General features: G+C 51.2%; 1 protein-coding gene across 1 annotated transcript in view; it reads right to left on the reverse strand.

The window, feature by feature from the left end:
• LOC142921712 (adhesion G protein-coupled receptor L3-like) overlaps nucleotides 1–19940 on the reverse strand; it is a 38770-nt gene that overhangs the window by 15382 nt on the left and 3448 nt on the right. The window contains exons 2-5 of the mRNA XM_076063022.1: nucleotides 17495–17766; nucleotides 11250–11817; nucleotides 3735–3838; nucleotides 3021–3183 (exon numbers count right to left, since the gene is read on the reverse strand). Coding sequence (XP_075919137.1) covers nucleotides 3021–3183; nucleotides 3735–3838; nucleotides 11250–11817; nucleotides 17495–17766 — 1107 coding nt within the window. The remainder of the gene's footprint in view (nucleotides 1–3020; nucleotides 3184–3734; nucleotides 3839–11249; nucleotides 11818–17494; nucleotides 17767–19940) is intronic.

A 19940-nucleotide genomic window follows, 5' to 3' on the forward strand; every position in this document is an offset into this window, starting at 1 on the left:
CTCCCTAGTACACACACATACAGATCCCTCTGTAGCCTACATAGACCATTGTTTCCCTAGTACACACACACACAGCTCCCTCTGTAGCCTACATAGACCATTGTCTCCCTAGTACACACACCCACACACAGATCCCTCTGTAACCTACATAGACCATTGTCTCCCCAGTACACACACACACACACAGATCCCTCTGTAGCCTACATACACCATTGTCTCCCTAGAACACACACACAGATCCCTCTGTAGCCTACATAGACCATTGTCTCCCTAGTACACACACACAGATCCCTCTGTAGCCTACATAGACCATTGTCTCCCTAAGTACACACACACAGATCCCTCTGTAGCCTACATAGACCATTGTCTCCCTAGTACACACACACACAGATCCCTCTGTAGCCTACATAGACCATTGTCTCCCTAGTACACACACACACAGATCCCTCTGTAGCCTACATAGACCATTGTCTCCCTAGTACACACACACACACAGATCCCTCTGTAGCCTACATAGACCATTGTCTCCCTAGTACACACACACACACAGATCCCTCTGTAGCCTACATAGACCATTGTCTCCCCAGTACACACACACAAAGATCCCTCTGTAGCCTACATAGACCATTGTTTCCCTAGTACACACACACAGATCCCTCTGTAGCCTACATAGACCATTGTCTCCCTAGTACACACACATACAGATCCCTCTGTAGCCTACATAGACCATTGTTTCCCTAGTACACACACACACAGCTCCCTCTGTAGCCTACATAGACCATTGTCTCCCTAGTACACACACCCACACACAGATCCCTCTGTAACCTACATAGACCATTGTCTCCCCAGTACACACACACACACACAGATCCCTCTGTAGCCTACATACACCATTGTCTCCCTAGAACACACACACAGATCCCTCTGTAGCCTACATAGACCATTGTCTCCCTAGTACACACACACAGATCCCTCTGTAGCCTACATAGACCATTGTCTCCCTAAGTACACACACACAGATCCCTCTGTAGCCTACATAGACCATTGTCTCCCTAGTACACACACACACAGATCCCTCTGTAGCCTACATAGACCATTGTCTCCCTAGTACACACACACACAGATCCATCTGTAGCCTACATAGACCATTGTCTCTCCAGTACACACACACACAGATCCCTCTGTAGCCTACATAGACCATTGTCTCCCTAGTACAACAACAACAACAACCGCCATTCGCCACTAAGTGGCGGTGACGTCACCACGACGCTTGTGCCAGGCTATGTGCACCGTGAGGCCACGTGAAGTGTTGAACGCCCGCTGGCAGGAGGTCACTGGGCAGACCCAGGTGCCACGGGTCGACTGACTGAGATGACTGGCTGATGCACCACCTGTGCCCCCTACTGTGCCAACCTGCTGTGCTTTAGCCACCCGGCGCTCCGCTCGTTGTTGTGAGCGTCGCTCCTCCGCCCTCCGTTGTTGTTGGAGGGCGACTGCCTCCAACTGCCCAGTAGCATCCTTCACGAGCCTCCTCCACAGAGGCCGATCTTGACACCGCTGGTACCAGTCATCGGCAAGTCCACTCAGCTCCACGTCCTCCTGTACCACATCACTCCATCTCTTCTCTAGCCCGTGCCGCGCCCGCTTAGCCCCCTCAATCCGGCCAAACAAAAGCTGTTTCGGCATGCGGTAGCTGGGCATGCGGGCTACATGACCCAGCCATCGCAGCCTTGCCTGCCGGAGGAGCTCACCGATGGGACCCTGCCCAGATCTTTCAAGGATTTGTGAGCTCCTCACACAATCCAGTCTGGTTAAACCCAGGATGGATCGTAGGCAGGCCAGCCTAAATGTTTCTAACCGGCGAAGATGTTCCATTAGGGGGGTCCACGTTTCGCAAGCGTAGAGAAGGGAGGGAATGACCGTGGCCGAGAAGACCTGAAGCTTAGTGCGGAGCGACAGACCAGGTAGCTTCCACACAGCGTTACGCAACCGAAGAAAAGATATTGCCGCTCGACTGATTAGGAGTGAGACCTCTGCTGTTAAACTGGAGCCAGTCATAAGCACACTGCCCAGGTATGGGAAACTCTCCACTCTCTCCACAACTGCCCCATCACCGATTGGGAGTTATGGGGGTGGAGTCTCCGATGGTACAAAATACCCAGGCAGGTGCTTAGTTTTGGTGGGGCTGATGGTAAGGCCCCACCTCTTAGTGGCACGCTCCAGTCTCAGCAGCAGCGTCTCCAACTCCTCCTCTGACTGAGCAGCTATTACCAAATCATCAGCATACACAGATACACACACAGACACACACACACACAGATAAATAGAAAGAAAGATGGAGATAGGGAGATGTGAGAGAAACAGACACGCAGATAGAGACACTGATACAGAGGAAGATTTGGGAGACAGAGACACGGAGATAGAGGGAGACGTGAGAGACAGAGACGCAGATAGAGACTCGGAGACAGGGGGAGACAGAGGGAGACGTGAGAGATAGAGACGCAGGTAGAGACCCGGAGACAGAGGGAGACAGAGGGAGACGTGAGAGATAGAGACACAGATAGAGACTCGGACACAGGGGGAGACAGAGGGAGACGTGAGAGACAGAGACGCAGCTAGAGACCAGGAGACAGGGGGAGACAGGGGGAGACAGAGGGAGACGTGAGAGATAGAGACACAGATAGAGACTCGGAGACAGGGGGAGACAGAGGGAGACGTGAGAGACAGAGACGCAGCTAGAGACCCGGAGACAGGGGGAGACAGAGGGAGACGTGAGAGACAGAGACGCAGATAGAGACTCGGACACAGGGGGAGACAGAGGGAGACGTGAGAGACAGAGACGCAGCTAGAGACCTGGAGACAGGGGGAGACAGAGGGAGACGTGAGAGACAGAGACGCAGATAGAGACTCGGAGACAGGGGGAGACAGAGGGAGACGTGAGAGATAGAGACGCAGATAGAGACTCGGAGACAGAGGGAGACAGAGGGAGACGGGCGGAGGCGGAGGGCGGGCGGACTCACCGACGGCACCTGCAGGACAGGGCCTCTCCGCCGTCTTGCCCGGCGGCAGCTGGGGCCACTGGACGGCGTGGGCGAGCGTGGGGGGACAGAATGCGGGCTCGCGGGTGCCGCCCTCGCCGCCGTCAGCGGGCGCCGCGTCTCCCGGTTTCACGTCGGTCGTGTCCTGCGGTGGCGTTAAAGAGTGGAGCGCAGCGTTGCAAGTGTTGAACCTCTTTCGCCAACCGTGCAGAGCCAACCGTGCTAATCGGAGGTGCGGTGCGCCAACCGCCACCGCTCACCACCACTACCATCAGCAACAACAACGCCACCACCACAGTCGCCACTACCACTGCCAACAAATATAAAGATCCCCCACCCCCCCGTATAGCCTTTAACAGACTGTAGGGGCAAGTGCTGTTCGCGAGCAGCTATGAAGGCCGGCACGGCACGCAAGGGGATGGGTGGCCAGCACCATGCCCGACCGCCTGCGGTGATGTTTTTACGCACCGCACCAGCTAATTATTTGAGGCTGAGTCGACCTAGGAGAGGAGTCCCAGGACCGGTTCAGATAATCGTCACCGGTGTTGGCCGTGAGCGGGAATCGAACTCGGGGTCGCCGGGTTCGTAGCGCGGCGTAGCGCTAATCGCCGCACCACCGCTCCCCACCACTATCACCACCACCACCACTACTGCCAACACTCTTGCTGCTACCACCACCATCACCACCACCGTCACCTGCGGCAGTTGCGCAGGGATGGGCGGCACCGTCGCCACGCGGCTCCGCGGAGGACTTGCGGTGCCGCCTCCGCTGGAAGGCCCCGACGTCGAAATCTCGTGCACTGCATTGTGGGAAACGCAAAGAACAAAACGACCGCATTGATGACACGGGCGCGACCGGCTAACATTTACACAGTCGACGGCGGCAAGAGCAGCGACGGCCGGCCGCTCCATTCGACACCGCCTATTGGCACGATCGGCTACGTACGGCGCGGAAAAAGTTCAACGTGCAAACATTCACAACCCAAGCGCAGCGGCGCAGGGCTACCAAACGTCCTGCACTGGCCGAACGTTCCCCGGTTTCAGGAAGGCCATCCCCGGTGTCCCAAAGAGTTCAAAGCTTGAGCCGCTTCAAAGTTTTCTGGCCTCATGCTCGACCCGTGGGGGGGGGGGGGGGGGGGCAGCTGGCGAGCGCAACGTCAGAGACAAAAGCCAAGGAGGAGGCCTCCTCACGCACCTCAGATTAGCGCAGTCGGCCACGCGGGGCGCGAGAGAAAGTTCCAACGTACCGCCCCGATCGCTACCGTCGAACAAAGTCGATCACCGTGTGAAAAACAAGAATAGGCTTGACCCCTTTCTGGCACTAAAACAGGAGGTGTTAAGATGCTCAAACACTAAAACAGACGAAACCTCACACAAGCAATCACGTCCGCAATAACCACGCACATACTTGTGGTGAACTTGCAAACGGAAACATAACGCTCTGGTAGTATGTGATGCACTGTCTTTGAAACGTATTGGCCTGCACCAGAGACAGCCGTCTTAATGGCCCAGTCCCATCAGTGTCTCACCAGAGAATGCCGAAAGGTGACCAGGACAAGGACAACGGCACTATCGGAGCCTTGATAGCTCGGGGGTGAGCAGCTACACCATCGGGAAATATTGTTTTGCCAGTATCAAAAGTATTGAAAGATAAGAATAGGTTTTAGCCCTTTCTGCCAATAACACAGGAGGTTTGATTCAAAGCTTCCGTGACTGCAGGGATTCATATTCTTGGTTCTTTTGGTAAAGTCACCACCATGTAGAAGGGAAACAATAAAATAATAAAAATATAAAACAATAAAATTCTCACGACGTTTCGACTGCAACACAAAGCAATCATCATGAGGTGTGAAAACCACAGCAAGAAAAAAACACAGCAAGAACATTTTGTTGCTCTGGTTTTCACACCTGATGACGATTGCTTGGTGTTGCAGTCGAAACGTCGTGAGAATTGTATTGTTTTTTTATATTTTTATAATTTTATTCTTTCCCTTCTACGTGGTGACTTTACCAAAAGAACCAAGAATATGAATCCCTGCAGTCACGAAAGCTTTAAATAAAGCCTCCTGTGTTATTGGCAGAAATGGCTAAAACCTATTCTTATCTTTCAATACTTTTGATACTGGCAAAACAATATTTCCCGATGGTGTTGCTGTTCACCTCCGAGCTATCAACGCTCCGATAGTGCCGTTGTCCTTGTCCTGGTCACCTTTCGGCATTCTCTGGCCAGACACTGATGGGACTGGGCCATAAAGACGGCTGTCTCTGGTGTAGGCCAATACGTTTCAAAGACAGTGCATCACATACTACCGGAGCGTGATGTTTCCGTTTGCAAGTTCACCGCAAGTATGTGCGCGGTTATTGCAGACATCTGTTGAGTACACGTCAACAACAGACGGAGCGAGTTCAATAAAAATGTCAAACAGACGAGGCGGTGATGGGAGAGCGACTTGAGACCCCTGCGCCGTTTAGTCGATGAGTGCCTCCCGGCGATGGATAACAATCACCCGTGGCAGTCCTCATGCGGCTGTGGGCCTCTGTGAAGCAAAGCCGTAGGGCCATGGATGGGGTCCTACCTCTGGTTTTAAAAGGTCAGTTTGGTACGAGCGGCTGGATTTAATCACTCGCTCTGAATGTAATGACATTGTCCTGTGAGCAAACTTGGCCCCGCCATAGGAAGGTGGAATTCCCACGCTGGCTCAGGGTTGTAAGCGGGAGATGAGAGCCAAATGCCTCGAGACGCTCTTCTTTAGCAGGAAAATCAGTTTTGAGTCGTCGTCGAATGCGACGGCGAGTGTCTGTTGACAACCAACTCCTCAACTTGGGCACCGCAGTGGCATAGATGTTGACTACCTCGCCTGGTGTACAGGAAGTCGTGGGTTCGATCCTGACCCTGATGCCTGCTGCTGTATATTTGGAGTTTGCGTGTCTCTCTCCGTTGTGAGATGTTAACTACCTCGCCTGGTATACAGGATGTCGTGGGTTCGATCCCGAACCTGACGCCTGCTGCTGCTGTATATTTGGAGTTTGCGTGTCTCTCTCTCTCTCCGTGGTGAGATGTTAACCGCCTCGCCTGGTATTCGATGGGTAGGTCGCTATGGTGGGCCAAAGCGTGTCCCCGTACTCCCGCCTCTCAAAGAAGTCTGGCCAGCGTGGAAGAGTAGGCCAAGTACCCTCTCTAGAGCTCACTCGAGTAGAATCCCTTCCACCAGCAGCGGCATGAAGCAAGCAAATTAATTTTTATCGTCACTGTTATTATTATTGTCATAATGCCATCGAACTGCAAGACAAAGAGGACATTTCGATTTAAAGCTTTCATGACTGCAAGGATTCATCTTCTTTGGTTTTTCGGTAAAGTCACGTAGAATGAGAATAAAATAATAAATTGATAAAATAAAATAACACAATAATATTCTCACGACGTTTCGGCCACAACACAAGCGGCCTTCATCAGGTGAAGGGACGAGACTGTCTGGTAGGACAGCGCTGGAGTGAAAAAAAGCCACGTTCAGATCACGACCTTTAAGCTGTGTCAGAAGAAACAAAGCGCCTTGACAAAGGAATTAGCATATAATTTAGCATTGAAATGGCCGAGTGATTAGCTTGTGACTGGTCACAGAAATGGCTATGTTAAAGTTAAAGCATACACATCCGCAGAGGCACCCCTTGACAAAGGAATTAGCATAGAATTTAGCATTGAAATAGCTAAGTTAAAGCATACACATCTGCAGAGGCACCCCTTGACAAAGGATGAGGCGTAGAATTTAGCATTGAAATAGCTGAGTGATTAGCTTGTAACTGGTCACAGAAATAGCTATGTTTAAAGTCAGAGCATACACATTCACCGAGGCACCTAGTACAAATCAAACAGGAGAATTTAGCATTGAAATAACTAGGCGAATTTAGCATTGAAATAACTGAGTGATTAGCTAGTGACTGGTCACAGAAATGGCTATGTTGAAGTCAAGGTCTACACATCTGAGCTATTCACAGTAACTGGGTATACAATACAATGTATAATGAATACTACATAGTGAACCAATAAAAAACTAAAATATAAATTACCTTAATGTTATCAATAAACTCTATATTCTCCAATCAGCTAAGCTACCAACAATAAGTCGTTATATATCACAATGCTATATGGCGAAAAAATGGGTGGATTCTTACCCTCAACTTTAGCAACACGGATAGCTACGGGCCCCGTTCAGACGGACGAGTCCATCCAAGGTCGGAACAGAGGAGGGGGAGAGAGACAGCTGCGAGGCGCTATTATACTCCATGTTGTAAACCATACCATTAACCGTGGTGTGAGAGGTATTAAGAGTCAATGCTGGTGAAAGAGCTGCGGTCTGAAGGTCATCGTAAAATACAATTAATTAAGAACGGAAATGGTTTAAAACATCTTTCCAATGGTTACTAAGCCAGAATCCATCTTCTCGGTTGAAATTGTCTCTGTGCTTGTATATGTGAATGGCCTCATGAACGAATCTCTCATGGTAGCCGGTTGGTTTGCAAAGAACCTCCGTCTTGGAGAAGTCAATGTCATGTGAGCCCACTGAATTATAACAGTGATCTGCCACGGCAGAGGAGTTCGTCCTACCGTGTTTCAAGTCTGCTTTATGTTCACGGATGCGGTCCGAGATATGTCGTTTGGTTTCTCCAATGTAGCTACTACCACAGAGGCACTTTAGTTTGTAAACGCCCGGGTACTGTATGTCTGGAACAGCATCTTTTACAGATGGAACTAGATCACGGATTTTATGTATTGTGTTGAATCGGACCTGGATCTTGTGTTTATTCAGGATTTTGGAGATCTTTTTAGTGACCCCTGCAATGTAGGGTAAGGTGATGGTTTTGAGTGGCTCCACAAGAGAATCCTTCTTCATGAATGGAGTGATGGCTTTGCGGATTGTGTAGTCGGAGTAACCATTAACCCTGAGAGCCTGGTGTACGTGCTTGAGTTCATTGGTAATGTGTTCCTGGTCGGAAATGCATTGGGCTCTATGGTATGGAGTCTTGATGAGGGAGTTCTTCTGGGATGGATGGTGGTGGGAATCCGGTTTCAAGAAAGCATCTGTATGGGTGGCTTTCCTGTAGACAGAGTGGCTCATTGAACCATCATGTCTCCTTTTAATTAAGACATCCAAAAAGGGTAGTTTGCCATCTTTTTCGACCTCCATGGTAAATCTGATGGCTGGGTGTATGGAATTGATGTGGTCGCGGAATTGGTCTAGAGCAGGCTGGCCATGTGGCCAGATGACAAAGGTGTCATCCACGTACCTCTTCCATAAGGTCGGGCGTAGAGTGGCAGTCTGGATGGCGTCAGTTTCAATTTTTTCCATGAATACGTTGGCTACAACCGGAGATAGGGGGGGGGGCCCATTGGGGTGCCCTCATTTTGTTTGTAGAAAGTTTCATTCCAGGTGAAGTATGTGTTGGTTAAGCAATGTCTCACAAGGGGGGGTACACCCACGCACCGAAAAGATAAACGTCAACAAAGTCGTAATTAATCGCAGTAACAGTTCCATTTCTGATGGTCTGAAATCCGTTTTAGCTAAAGGTCTAAACTTTGCTGTCACACCGAGACACTTACCGGTTAATGATATCATTGCCCATGTCGACGTTGCACTCAAGGGCTTGAGTCCCATCGCTGCAGATGTAGCAAGATCTGAAATCGCTGCAACCCTCAAAAACGCTAAGTTGCCACCCAGCAACATCAGCAAAGACGAACGTTTTGAATTATCTCAATTAAAAAGAGGGATGATATTGTCGTCCTCTCAGCCGACAAGGGCAATGCCACTGTCATCATGGACAAAATAGAATATAACAACAAAATTCAAGAACTACTCAACGATGGCAGCTATACAAAAATAAAAAGAGATCCCACCAACAGCCTGGTTACCAAAACGAACAAAATCATCTCTGATTCAACAGCATTAATTGATGAGACCAAACAGTTCTCGTTGAAACCCTCTGCTGCCAGACCACCAAGATTATATGGCCTTCCAAAGATACACAGAGAAGATACACCCCTTCGTCCCATTGTCTCTACTATCAACTCCCCCACCTATAAACTGGCACGTTTTCTTGCTGATATACTGCGACCTTTCACTGGAAAAACCACCTCTGCGGTACTAAATTCTACTCACCTGGTATCGACAATCAAAGGCATTTCCCTGTCTCCAGACGACCTGCTTGTCAGTTTTGATGTGGTGTCCTTGTTCACCAAAGTCCCGGTACCTGACACCATCGCTATCATTGAAGACCTGGTTCATCAAGGACTGCACACTGATGTACCCCATCTGGTGAGACATTGCTTAACCAACACATACTTCACCTGGAATGGAACTTTCTACAAACAAACTGAGGGCACCCCAATGGGCTCCCCCCTATCTCCGGTTGTAGCCAACGTATTCATGGAAAATTTTGAAACTGACGCCATCCAGACTGCCACTCTACGCCCGACCTTATGGAAGAGGTACGAAGATGACACCTTTTTCATCTGGCCACATGGCCAGCCTGCTCTAGACCAATTCCGCGACCACATCAATTCCATACACCCAGCCATCAGATTTACCATGGAGGTCGAAAAAGATGGCAAACTACCCTTTTTGGATGTCTTAATTAAAAGGAGATATGATGGTTCAATGAGCCACTCTGTCTACAGGAAAGCCACCCATACAGATGCTCACTTGAAACCGGATTCCCACCACCATCCATCCCAGAAGAACTCCCTCATCAAGACTCTATACCATAGAGCCCAATGCATTTCCGACCAGGAACACATTACCAGTGAACTCAAGCACGTACACCAGGCTCTCAGGGCTAATGGTTACTCTGACTACACAATCCGCAAAGCCATCACTCCAGTCATGAAGAAGGATTCTCTTGTGGAGCCACTCAAAACCATCACCTTACCCTACATTGCAGGGGTCACTAAAAAGATCTCCAAAATCCTGAATAAACACAAGATCCAGGTCCGATTCAACACAATACACAAAATCCGTGATCTAGTTCCATCTGTAAAAGATGCTGTTCCAGACATACAGGACCCGGGCGTTTACAAACTAAAGTGCCTCTGTGGTAGTAGCTACATTGGAGAAACCAAACGACATATCTCGGACCGCATCCGTGAACATAAAGCAGACTTGAAACACGGTAGGACGAACTCCTCTGCCGTGGCAGAACACTGTTATAATTCAGTGGGCTCACATGACATTGACTTCTCCAAGACGGAGGTTCTTTGCAAACCAACCGGCTACCATGAGAGATTCGTTCATGAGGCCATTCACATATACAAGCACAGAGACAATTTCAACCGAGAAGATGGATTCTGGCTTAATAACCATTGGAAAGATGTTTTAAACCTTTTCCGTTCTTAATTAATTGTATTTTACGATGACCTTCAGACCGCAGCTCTTTCACCAGCATTGACTCTTAATACCTCTCACACCACGGTTAATGGTATGGTTTACAACATGGAGTATAATAGCGCCTCGTAGCTGTCTCTCTCCCCCTCCTCTGTTCCGACCTTGGATGAACTCGTCCGTCTGAACGGGGCCCGTAGCTATCCGTGTTACTAAAGTTGAGGGTAAGAATCCACCCATTTTTTCGCCATATAGCATTGTGATATATAACGACTTATTGTTGGTAGCTTAGCTGATTGGAGAATATAGAGTTTATTGATAACATTAAGGTAATTTATATTTTAGTTTTTTATTGGTTCACTATGTAGTATTCATTATACATTGTATTGTATACCCAGTTACTGTGAATAGCTCAGATGTGTAGACCTTGACTTCAACATAGCCATTTCTGTGACCAGTCACAAGCTAATCACTCGGCCATTTTAATGCTAAATTATATGCTAATTCCTTTGTCAAGGCGCTTTGTTTCTTCTGACACAGCTTAAAGGTCGTGATCTGAACGTGGCTTTTTTTCACTCCAGCGCTGTCCTACCAGACAGTCTCGTCCCTTCACCTGATGAAGGCCGCTTGTGTTGTGGCCGAAACGTCGTGAGAATATTATTGTGTTATTTTATTTTATCAATTTATTATTTTATTCTCATTCTACGTGACTTTACCGAAAGAACCAAAGAAGACAAAGCGGACTTTCAAACTCCAATCCAACCGCTCCCCACCGCCCCACTCTTCCACCCCCCCGCTCCCCCCAACCCACAACCAACCCCACCGACACCCTCCCGCTCACCCGCAGCAGGGTCCCGCGTGCCGAAGCGCAGCGCGTAGCGCAGCGCGTGGTGGTTGTTCCACACGTAGAGGGCGCGGTCGCGCGCGTTGTACTGCACCGACGTGATGAACCGGAACGGGTTGGGGAACGGGACGGAGACGCGAGCGTCCCGCCGCGAGTCGGTGTCGTACACGTAGTCGATGCGGTCGCTCGTCCCCCCACCTCCCCCTCCTCCTCCTCCCACAGCGTCCGCCCCTCCGTCGCCGTCGTCCTCGTAAGTCGAGCGCAGGACGTGGAGGACGCCGCACGCCATGAAGGCGTCGGAGGCCGAGCGCTTGACGTAGGCCGTCTCGAAGGAGGCCTCGACGCGCATCGCGCGCGGATTTAAGCGGCTCACCACCATGCGCCCGTGGTTCTGCTCCGTGGCGTAGACGACCCAGAGGCCGCGCTCGTCGGCCGCCAGGTCGATGTCGGACTTGCCGGCCCAGCGGTAGGGCGAAGTGTCGTGGTAGTTGGCGTTGGGGATGAACGCCTCGCCGCCCTTGACGCGCGTGCGCAGGTCGAACTTGACGACGCTGCGCGTTCGCTCCTGCGACGGCGCGCAGCGTGGGTGGCAGGGAGATGTTAAGTGAGTGAGTGAGTGTGTGGTGAGGTGAGTGAGTGTGTGGTGAGGTGAGTGAGTGTGGTGTGTGTGTGGTGGAGAGGTGAGTGTGGGTGTAAGAGGTGAGTGAGTGAGTGAGTGTGGTGTGTGGTGGAGAGGTGAGTGAGTGAGTGAGTGTGAGAGGTGAGTGAGTGAGTGAGTGTGTGGTGAGTTGGGTGAGTGTGAGTGTGAGAGGTGAGTGTGTGTGTGGTGGAGAGGTGAGTGTGGGTGTAAGAGGTGAGTGAGTGAGTGAGTGTGGTGTGTGGTGGAGAGGTGAGTGAGTGAGTGTGAGAGTTGAGTGAGTGAGTGTGTGGTGAGGTGGGTGAGTGTGAGTGTGAGAGGTGAGTGAGTGTGTGTGTGTGGTGTAGTGGTGGGTGAGTGTGAGAGGTGAGTATGTGTGTGTGGTGGAGAGGTGAGTGAGTGTGGGTGTGAGAGGTGAGTGTGTGTGTGGTCGAGAGGTGGGTGTGTGTGTGGTGGAGAGGTGAGTGAGTGAGTGTGGGTGTGAGAGGTGAGTGTGTGTGGTGGAGAGGTGGGTGAGTGTGGGTGTGAGAGGTGAGTGTGTGTGTGTGGTGGAGAGGTGAGTGAGTGTGGGTGTGAGAGGTGAGTGAGTGAGTGTGTGGTGGAGAGGTGAGTGAGTGTGGGTGTGAGAGGTGAGTGAGTGTGTGTGTGGTGGAGAGGTGGGTGAGTGTGTGTGTGGTGGAGAGGTGGGTGAGTGTGTGTGGTTGTGAGAGGTGAGTGTGTGTGTGTGGTGGAGAGGTGAGTGAGTGTGGGTGTGAGAGGTGAGTGAGTGTGTGTGTGGTGGAGAGGTGGGTGAGTGTGGGTGTGAGAGGTGAGTGTGTGTGTGTGGTGAGGTGAGTGTGAGTGTGTGTGGTGGAGAGGTGGGTGAGTGTGGGTGTGAGGGGTGAGTGAGTGAGTGTGTGGTGGAGAGGTGAGTGAGTGTGGGTGTGAGAGGTGAGTGAGTGTGTGTGTGGTGGAGAGGTGAGTGAGTGTGGGTGTGAGAGGTGAGTGTGGGCGTGTGTGGTGGAGAGGTGGGTGAGTGTTGGTGTGAGGGGTGAGTGAGTGAGTGTGTGGTGGAGAGGTGAGTGAGTGTGGGTGTGAGAGGTGAGTGAGTGCGTGTGTGTGTGTGGGGAGAGGTGAGTGAGTGTGTGTGTGGTGGAGAGGTGAGTGAGTGTGGGTGTGAGAGGTGAGTGTGGGCGTGTGTGGTGGAGAGGTGGGTGAGTGTGGGTGTGAGGGGTGAGTGAGTGAGTGTGTGGTGGAGAGGTGAGTGAGTGTGGGTGTGAGAGGTGAGTGAGTGCGTGTGTGTGTGTGGGGAGAGGTGAGTGAGTGTGGATGTGTGTGGGGAGAGGTGGGTGAGTGTGTGGGAAGAGGTGAGTGAGTGCATGAGGGAGAGGGAGGGAGGGAGAGGGGGTGGGGAGAGGGAAGGTGAGAGTGAGAGGGGGGGTGAGTGTGTGTGTGTGGTGGAGAGGTGAGTGTGGGTGTGACAGGTGAGTAAGTGAGTGTGTGGGGAGAGGTGAGTGAGTGAGTGTGTGAGGGAGAGGGGGTGGGGAGAGAAAAGGTGAGCGTGAGAGGAGAGTGTGAGTGTGTGTGCGTGTATGAGTGGGTGAAGGTGTGACCATGAAAGATCCGGGCGTGGTGGTGGTGGTGTTGGCCACGCCAGCCCCTCGTACGCTGCGCCTGCCCATCAGAGGTGCTGCTCGCTAACAGCGCTTGCCCCAACAGTCTGTTGAAGGCTTTACAGGGGATCTTGGTCTTTGATGAGCACAAGTGAAGTGCGTGGGGGCGCTCCTCACAGTGTGTGAGGGAGAGCGGAGGTGAAGGTACAAAGGTGTTTGAGTGCGAGTGTCTGAGTGTGTGTGTATGTGTGTATGTATGTGTGTGTGCGTGTGTGTGGGAGCGGTAGTGTAGCGGTTAGTGCTACGCTGCGCTACGAACCCGGCGACCCGGGTTCGATTCCCGCTCACGGCCAACACCGTCAGTGACGATTATCTGAACCGGTCTTGGGCCTCCCCTAGGTCGACTCAGCCTCAAATGAGTACCTGGTGCGGTGGATAAAAACATTGCCACTGGGGAGACAAAGGCGGTCGGGCGTGGTGCTGGCCACCCACCCCCTCGTGTACCGTTCCGACCTTCATAGGTGCTCGCTAACAGCACTTGCCCCTACAGTCTGTTAAGGCTATATGGGGGATCTTTATCTTTGTGTGTGTGTATGGCTGCTTTGGGTACGCGGTCCAGACCTCCCCAGAGACCCTGGCTGACAGAGGAGGTGTTCAGGATGGTTGAGAAAAAGCGACAGGCCCACGCTCATCGGCTACAGCATCCCACGTCGGAGAATGAGGAGGCTTACCTCAGCCTTCGCTCGGAGGTTCGGAGAGCCGTGAGGCGCTGCAAGGATGGGTGGTGGTCGCGGGTTGCTGTGGAGATGGAGTCTGCCTCAATGGCCCGCGATCACAAATCTCTATTTAACTCCATCAAAAAAGTAACCTGCAGCGCCACACCTATTACCATCATTAGGGGAAAGAACGGTGATCCGATCTCCGACCCCCAGGAACAGGTTTGCAGATTTGCTTAGCATTTCTGTGAGGTCCTGGGGGAGGGGGAATCCCTCAGCCTGGAAAACATCATGGGACAAAGTGGGGATGACCCTGCTGAGGCTGCGGTGCCTCAAATATTGGAGGAAGAAGTCACCCCCTGTGAGTGGCTGGCTGAGGTGCCATCCATTGAGGAAGTACTGAAGGCGATCCAGAGCCTGAAACCAGGAAAGGCACCGGGCAGAAATGATCTCCCAAGCGAAATGCTGAGGGATTGTGGCGTTTGTGCACAGACTGCCCTACATGACATCATAACAACAGTCTGGACCACTGGATGGGTTCTGCAGGATTGGAAGAAGGGGGACCGCACAGACTGTAACAACTACAGGGGAATCTCAAGGATTATTCAACATCGCCTTGCTAGGCACACTGAGGAGAGGCTGGCGGAGCTCCAATACGGTTTCAGGAAAGGGCGGTCCTGAACAGATGCCATATATTCTGCCCATGTGCTACAGCAGAAGTGTAGGGAATTCCAACAAGACCTACATCTCTGCTCCATTGACCTGGTCAAGGCCTATGATACCATCAATAGGCCTGGGCTCTGGGTTGTTCTTCGTATTTTCGGAATCCCTGAGCCTCTGCTCATGATCATTAATGACCTTCATGATACTGAGCGGGCCCGGGTAAAACTATGTGGCCGGGAGTCAGAGCCATTCCCTGTACACCTTGGGGTGCAACAGGGATGTCCTCTGGCTCCAACATTATTTAACATCTATTTCGACCACGTAGTTCGTGAAGCCTTCAGTAGCTGTACCCGAGGAATTTCCATCTGGTACAGGTAGAATGGGAGGCTGATCGATGCCCGGGTGCGGTCAAGGGATGGCTCCCTATTGGTCAACCACGTTATGTATGCGGACGACCTGGTAATAGCAGCTCACTCAGAGGAGAAATTGGAGGTGCTGCTGCTGAAACTTGAGTGTGCCACGGAGTGGTGGGGCCTTACCATCAGCCCCACCAAAACTAAGCACCTGCCTGGGTATTTTATACCATCGGACACTCCACCCCCACAACTCCCAATCGGTGATGGGGCAGTTGTGGAGAGAGTGGAGAGTCTCCCATACCTGGGCAGTGTGCTCATGACAGGCTCCGGTTTAACAGCAGAGGTCTCACTCCGAATCAGTCGAGCGGCATCATCTTTTCATCGTTGCATAAAGCTGTGTGGAAGCTACCTGGTCTGTCACTCCGCAAGAAGCTTCAGGTCTTCTCTGCCACAGTCATTCCCTCCCTTCTCTATGCTTGCGAAACGTGGACACCCCTAATGGAACACCTTCGCCAGTTAGAAACATTTAGGCTGGCCTGCCTACAATCCATCCTGGGTTTAACCAGACTGGATTGTGTGAGGAGTTCACAATTCCTCGAAAGATCTGGACAAAGTCCCATCGGTGAGCTCCTCCGGCAGGCAAGGCTGCGTTGGCTGGGCCATGTAGCCCGCATGCCCAATCACCGCATGCCCAAATCGCTTTTGTTCGGCCGGATCGAGGTGGCTAAACGGGCGCGGCACGGGCTAGAGAAGAGATGGAGTGACGTGGTACAGGAGGATGTGGAGCTGAGTGGACTTGCCAATGACTGGTACCAGCGGTGTCAAGATCGGCCTCTGTGGAGGAGGCTTGTGAAGGACGCTACTGGGCAGTTGTAGGCAGTCACCCTCCAACAACAACAGAGGGTTGAGGAGCGACGCTCACAACAACGAGCGGAGCGCCGGGTGGCTAAAACACAGCAAGTTGGCACAGTAGGGGGCACAGGTGGTGCATCAGCCGGTTATCTCGGTCATCTCAGTCAGTCGACCCATGGCACCTGGGTCTGCCCCGTGACCTCTTGCCAGCGGGCATTCGACACTTCACGTGGCCTCAAGGTGCACATGGCCTGGCACAAGCGTCGTGGTGACGTCACCGCCACTTAGTGGCGAAAGGCGGTTGTTGTTGTATATACAGCTCACAACTGGAGGGCTCTCGCTCGCTCCCCAGTTAATGCATTCAGCAACTGCAATGTTTACTGGAGTTCTGAGCTCAGTCTACAAACTATAAAACTATTAACTATTTTTATCTTACAGGTCAGGACCACTGAGCCGGGATAGCTCTTTTTCAGAAGCGACCTGGCCACTAAATGATGGCTCAACGGAGTGGAAATGTACAGCAGCCAAATACTCTGAACGCGTGACGTCGATTCTCAACGTGGAGGGAAAAAAACGGAAGATCCAGAGGAAAAATCCACGAGGAGAACACGCAAACTCCAAATATACAGCAGCAGGCGTCAGGGTCGGGATTGAACCCACGAGCTTATGTATACCAGGCGAGGTCGTAAACATCTCTCCACCATATTCTTGGTTCTTTCGGTAAAGTCACGTAGAAGGGAAACAATAAAATAATAAAAATATCTCTCCACCAGTCATTGCAACAGTCCCTAGCCTGATAAAAGTTTAGTGTCAGCGTATGTGTGGGTGCCCCCACCTGGAAAGAGAAATCAAAGTTCTATCCGGCCCTCTGGCAAAAGCTCTCTCCCCACCGCCGTCCTATACTTCGGGTAATGAACACGATTAATAATTCAACACATTTGGTATTCGCGCCAATCTGAGAACCGCAGGGGCCATCACGAATGAAGGCGCCATTTCACAGACGGGTATACGCTGCCAGTAGGGGGAAGGGGCGACGTTGCCAAGTGGTTTCACCCACGGCCTCTTGTATACCAGGCGAGGTAGTGAACATCTCTCCACCGCGCCGCCCCTATGGCCCCTATCGTCATCATCATTATCATCACGGCTCTGTCGTACCAGGCAAGGTCCACCAAGCCATACAGCTCTTTTGCAGAAGCGAGCTGGCCACACAAAATGACAGCTCAACCAAGCGGCTTCTCACGTGGCAAAGTAATAGCGGCCAATTACTCTAAAAGCGTGTGGATTCTAAACGAGGTAGTTAACATCTCTCCACCGGGGCGCCCCGACCGCCCCTACCGCCCCTACCACCCCTACCGCCATCTGCCGTCCATCATCCCACTGGTGCTCACGCGGAAACCCCCCCCCCCCCCCGGCGCCGGGCACCGACCCTGTTGAAGAACACAGCTCCGTCGTACACCACGAAGCCCGTGCCATCGACGCGGTGCGGCAGCTTGTAGTTGGTGAGCGGTCGCCTGGCCAGGATGTCCTGGAGGGAGGCGTACTCCACGAGTCTGTCGGTGCGGAACGGCGTCCACGGCATGACGTACACCTTGTCGGTGGCCTGCAGCGGGTCGCGGCACCACGAGCCGGCCTGCTGCTTCGCCTCCAGGAGGTGCGAAGCCTCGCCAACGAGGAGGACGCTGCCCGGGCACGGGAAGACTGCCCAGGGAAAACGAGGGACAGACGAATGAACGGTCGGGTCAGGGATTCGCGGCTGCTCCCTAAGTTGATATTCTATCAACTGAAAACGTTTTTTTTATTCTTGGTTCTTTCGGTAAAGTCACTACCACGTAGAAAGGAAACAATTAAATAAAAAAAATATAAAACAATTACATTCTCACGACGTTTCGACTGCAACACAAGCAATCATCATCAGGTGTGAAAACCACAGCAAGAAAATTTGAAAAAAAAATAACCGCCACTTTTTTCAAATTTTCTTGCTGTGGTTTTCACACCTGATGATGATTGCTTCTTGTGTTGCAGTCGAAACGTCGTGAGAAGTTTATTGTTTTATATTTTTATTATTTTATTGTTTCCCTTCTATGTGGTGACTTTACCGAAAGAACCAAGAATATTAATCCCTGCAGTCACAAAAGCTTTAAATAAAAAAATTAAAACTTTTTTTAATATTTGAGCAGGTAAGGCCCACTGAGCCACGAAACTCTTTCGCCGAAGCAACTTGGCCACACAATTGACAGATCAACGAAAGTTTCTTATCATGTGGAAATGCACAGCAGTGTCCAAATACTCGCAATGCGTGACGTTGATTCTACACGCGGAGGGAGAAACTGGAGGACCCGGCGAGAACTCCACATGACCACAGGGTTAACGTGCAAGCTTCCAAGTATACAAGCCTCAGGGTTGGGATCGAACCCACGACCTCCTGTATACCAGGCGAGGAAGTTGACACCCCGCCACCGTTTGCATGCGTGTACTGATGGGCGTATGTTAACATGGGTGCCGTCTGCATCGCAGCAGAGCCTGATGAAGCCGAATTTGAGTAGGTAAGGCCCACTGAGCCACGAAACTCTTTCGCCGAAGCAACTTGGCCACACAATTGACAGATCAACGAAAGTTTCTAATCATGTGGAAATGCACAGCAGTGTCCAAATACTCGCAATGCGTGACGTTGATTCTACACGCGGAGGGAGAAACTGGAGGACCCGGCGAGAACTCCACATGACCACAGGGTTAACGTGCAAGCTTCCAAGTATACAAGCCTCAGGGTTGGGATCGAACCCACGACCTCCTGTATACCAGGCGAGGAAGTTGACACCCCGCCACCGTTTGCATGCGTGTACTGATGGGCGTATGTTAACATGGGTGCCGTCTGCATCGCAGCAGAGCCTGATGAAGCCGAATGTCCACAGGGAACGATCGCGTTTCTTAAACATGCACATGTGGCATGTGCATCGGGAGCTTAGCGTGTGGCATACATCGACTGATTCATCGTCGCACGTCGGTTACAGTGAGGGAAAAAAAGCATTTGATCCCCTGTTGATTTTGTACGTTTGACCACTGACAAAGAAATGATCAGTCAATAATTTTAATGGTAGGTTTATTTGAACAGTGGGAGACAGAATAACAACAAAATCCAGAAAAACGCATGTCAAAAATGTTATAAATTGATTTGCATTTTAATGAGGGAAATAAGTATTTGACCCCCTCTCAATCAGAAAGATGTCTGGCTCCCAGGTGTCTTTTATACAGGTAACGAGCAGAGATTAGGAGCACACTCTTAAAGGGAGTGCTCCTAATCTCAGCTTGTTACCTGTATAAAAGACACCTGTCCTCAGAAGCAATCAATCAATCAGATTCCAAACTCTCCACCATGGCCAAGACCAAAGAGCTCTCCAAGGATGTCAGGGACAAGATTGTAGACCTACACAAGGCTGGAATGGGCTACAAGACCATTGCCAAGCAACTTGGTGAGAAGGTGACAACAGTTGGTGCGATTATTCGCAAATGGAAGAAACACAAAAGAACTGTCAATCTCCCTCGGTCTGGGGCTCCGTGCAAGATCTCACCTCGTGGAGTTGCAATGATCATGAGAACGGTGAGGATTCAGCCCAGAACTACACGGGAGGATATAGTAATAGGTTTTACCCTTTTTAACTGGCATCAATGATCTCAAGGCAGCTGGGACCATAGTCACCAAGAAAACAATTGGTAACACACTACGCCGTGAAGGACTAAAATCCTGCAGCGCCCGCAAGGTCCCCCTGCTCAAGAAAGCACATATACATGCCCGTGTGAAAGTTTGCCAATGAACATCTGAATGATTCAGAGGACAACTGTGTGAAAGTGTTGTGGTCAGATGAGACCAAAATGGA

This window comes from Petromyzon marinus, unplaced genomic scaffold (genome assembly GCF_048934315.1).
Source record: "Petromyzon marinus isolate PM22_M1 ecotype Great Lakes invasive population unplaced genomic scaffold, UKy_Petmar_22M1.pri1.0 PM_G_Scaffold_86, whole genome shotgun sequence".
Lineage (NCBI taxonomy): Eukaryota > Metazoa > Chordata > Hyperoartia > Petromyzontiformes > Petromyzontidae > Petromyzon > Petromyzon marinus.